This window comes from Microplitis mediator, chromosome 11, assembly GCF_029852145.1.
Source record: "Microplitis mediator isolate UGA2020A chromosome 11, iyMicMedi2.1, whole genome shotgun sequence".
In the NCBI taxonomy this organism is placed as follows: Eukaryota; Metazoa; Arthropoda; class Insecta; order Hymenoptera; family Braconidae; genus Microplitis; species Microplitis mediator.
The window spans coordinates 12,034,447-12,037,742 of NC_079979.1; the positions used below are offsets into that span (position 1 = coordinate 12,034,447).

The window sequence follows — 3,296 nt, forward strand, 5'->3', positions numbered from 1 at the left end:
TGAATATTTAGCTGTGGCTATGTTTAATTATAATACTACAGTACACACGGCAACTAACTTTACGCCATTGAAGCTTATATTCGGAAAAAACGCGAGATCACCCACCTCGTTTCCTGATTATTCACAGATAGAAACGTACCCAGAATCGATTGAGAAATTAATAACCAAATTAAACGAATCTCGAGCCATTGCCCGAATTAACGTAGTTGAAGCAAAATCTAAATCTAAGTTAAGGTATGATAAAGCCATACACGAAGTAGATTTCTCACCCGGAAAGTTTGTTTACGTACTAAAAGAACCTAGAAAGGGTAAATTAGACAGTCAGTACTACGGCCCTTACGAGATTATATCAGTCTTAGAAAACGGAACAGTAATGTTGGAAACAGAGGAGCGAAAAAAATTCCCTAAACAACCTTCTAAGCTAAAATTATCCTTCTCCATTCACGAGCTAGATAGGAAAACCTCTAAAATGTAAATAAATAAATAAAATTGGAAAAATTATTAACAACATTCGAATAAGCGGAAATCCTTCCGTTTTGCTTGTAGGAAAATTCGAATTTTGTTAATAAAAAGAAAAAAAAAGAAAAAACTCTTTTCGCTTAACTTTTGTTTGAGAAGAAAATGCTCGTTACGCAATTACTCTTTTTGGCAATCGGGATTTGGAAATTTGGAAATGCTGGGGAATCCTATGATATTAGTTATTTTGATCAAAAGCCCAGGGTTAACTACGAGAAATCCAGTAATATCCATCTAATACGAGAACAATGGACAATGATTATCACGGTAGATGTAGGAAATTTGTTAAATGACAACAACGAGGAACGGGCCCAATATGAATCAATGCTCCTAGATTGCATGTATGCGAAGTATTTTACGGAACGTTTATGCCTGAGAACCCTCCAAAAACCGGCGATCGATTATATTAATAGCGAAAGTAGTCATTTGATTGCTCATCTCAAAGAAATCATAAACAGAACTCCAATGAGTAACTTCCGAAATCTTCGAGGCTCGTGGCTAGCTACAGTCGGGACGATTGCTAGAAAAATATTTGGGATTCTAGAGTACGAGGGGGATAAAAACTTTAAGCAGGAGATCTTCGATCTTTACCGTGACCAAGCCCAAATTATTCACTTAGTCAACAATTCTACTCATATAATTCAGACCGAAATTAATTCTCTTACTAAGCAGATCCAAGCTCATTCAAAAAACATAAACGCACTTGCTGATGAGATAAAAAATTTGACTTTATCCCAGAATGAACAGCTCGGAATAATAGATCAGGTACTAGATTATAGCTTCTATGCTACGAAAGTCTATAGACAAGCTCAGCACCGCAATAATCTGCTTAAATCAGCCATCACCGCAATCGAAGAGGCAAAAAGGGGAATCTCAAGTCCAGAATTGATTTCACCACCCGATGAAAAAAGGTTACGTAACAAATCACCCGACAACAATTCACCCGAGACATTTCACCCGCGACGTTTCACCCGAGGACCAATTCACCCGCGACATTTCACCCACGACATCTTTTCGACAATTAAATTTACGAATGATAATGGAACTGATAAGGTAAATATCAGGTAAACAATATATATAATGCTGTAATTATACAGTTGAAAATAGATTTATTTGTATTTTACCTACATAATATATCATGAGAAATATAGATAGTTTTTATTATTATTTAATTCAGTAATTTATATAATAATTTAACATAATTTTCTTAATAAGATTATACCTTCAAAACACGAGCAATATTTTTAAGATACTGCAATTTCTCATCAGCATTGTAAGACATAACGATATTTTTCAAACGATTATTATAATTCTGATATACTCGGCGTTTCTCCGGTAACAATAAACCAGTACGTAATTGCAACGGTTTGAGCTCAACAATATTCTGTTGGGATTTCAATACATTAATAAATTTACTAATATTAGCATGATTGACCCGAATCAAGTCATTAAATGAATGATGCCAATCTTCCATTCTATTATTTGACCTAATTTCATCATTAATCACACTTAAATAACAATTCCAAATTTTAATATCGAATAACGGCGAAGAGCGGGTCTTTCCATTCCGTTTCTTCATTCCAATCCATGTTGATTCATAGTAGTCTAATAATCCTGATAATATTTCATCATTATCAACGAAATATTGACTAGTAACAAGTTCTTCATATGCTAGAATTACATCATCAACTGGGACAAACGATAAAACCATTAGCATTCGAATATTTTCAGATAGATTAAGCGTAGTATTGTATTGAGCTTGTAGCCCTTGGGCTTGAACATGACGCCAAATACATTGCGTATGATGAAATAAGCAGCCGGTTATTTTCACACCAGGAAAAACTTCTTCAAATGCATTCATGTACGCTGACTCAAACTCAGTTAACATACGTCGCAACTTAATGACACCAGGAAGCAGTTCCTTTATCGTTCGTAAAATCCCTAGATAAACCGATTTAGATTTACTGGATGACAGAACATAAACAAATGGTAATGTATGTTCACCGAAAATGCCATGTATAGAATACATCTGTTGAAACATGGCCGGAATAGTACGAAATGTCCCATCTCCACACCCAATTTCACATTCACTTAATTTTTTCAAATTAGCGTCAGTTGAAAATATCAAACAGCGATTCCGACGACTCTCGCTATCATAGAGCAAAAATGGTTCGTTTTTGGAAGTACAGCGTAACTCGTCAGGTACAGTAAAATCAGCAAGCACCGTTTCTTTAACCTTGGGCACTTTTCCTTGTCGAGCGCGTTGTATCGTACGCTGCATAGATGCAACTGAACCCAAACGAGAAATAACAGGTGACTTAATATTTTTGACGACATTATCGATGATTTTTGATCACATGTTTTGCTTTATAATATAGTACTTTAGTCTGATAGCACGAAATATATTGAAAATTAAGGTGTTCCACAATGACATACGGGATGTATCCACGATAATTAAGAATAATATTGACCGATAGGTGACATGAAATGTCGATTCAAAAACAGTGGGAATTTACGATTGATTTTATTTGCGGGTGAATTGTCGCGGGTGATTTGGTCTAAGGGTATATTTTCTGGGGGTGTATTGTCGTCGGGTGAAATGTCGCGGGTAATTTGTCCGCGGGTGAACAGACGTGCTACCTGAAAAAAGATTTTGTCTAATCATATATGATTATATATGTTTATATATATATATATGGTCATATATGCTTATATATAATCATATATGAAGTTATATGTAATCATGCATGATTATATATGTGGTGATATATAATTATATA

The 3,296-nt window shown here is 34.8% G+C and overlaps 1 protein-coding gene across 1 annotated transcript; it reads right to left on the minus strand.

The window, feature by feature from the left end:
- Positions 1 to 1,732: 1,732 nt before the first annotated feature.
- LOC130676994 (uncharacterized) lies at positions 1,733 to 2,797 on the minus strand. The gene has a single exon (XM_057483511.1). It carries the CDS (start codon positions 2,795 to 2,797, stop codon positions 1,733 to 1,735), a length of 1,065 nt encoding a protein of 354 aa, XP_057339494.1.
- Positions 2,798 to 3,296: the final 499 nt, after the last annotated feature.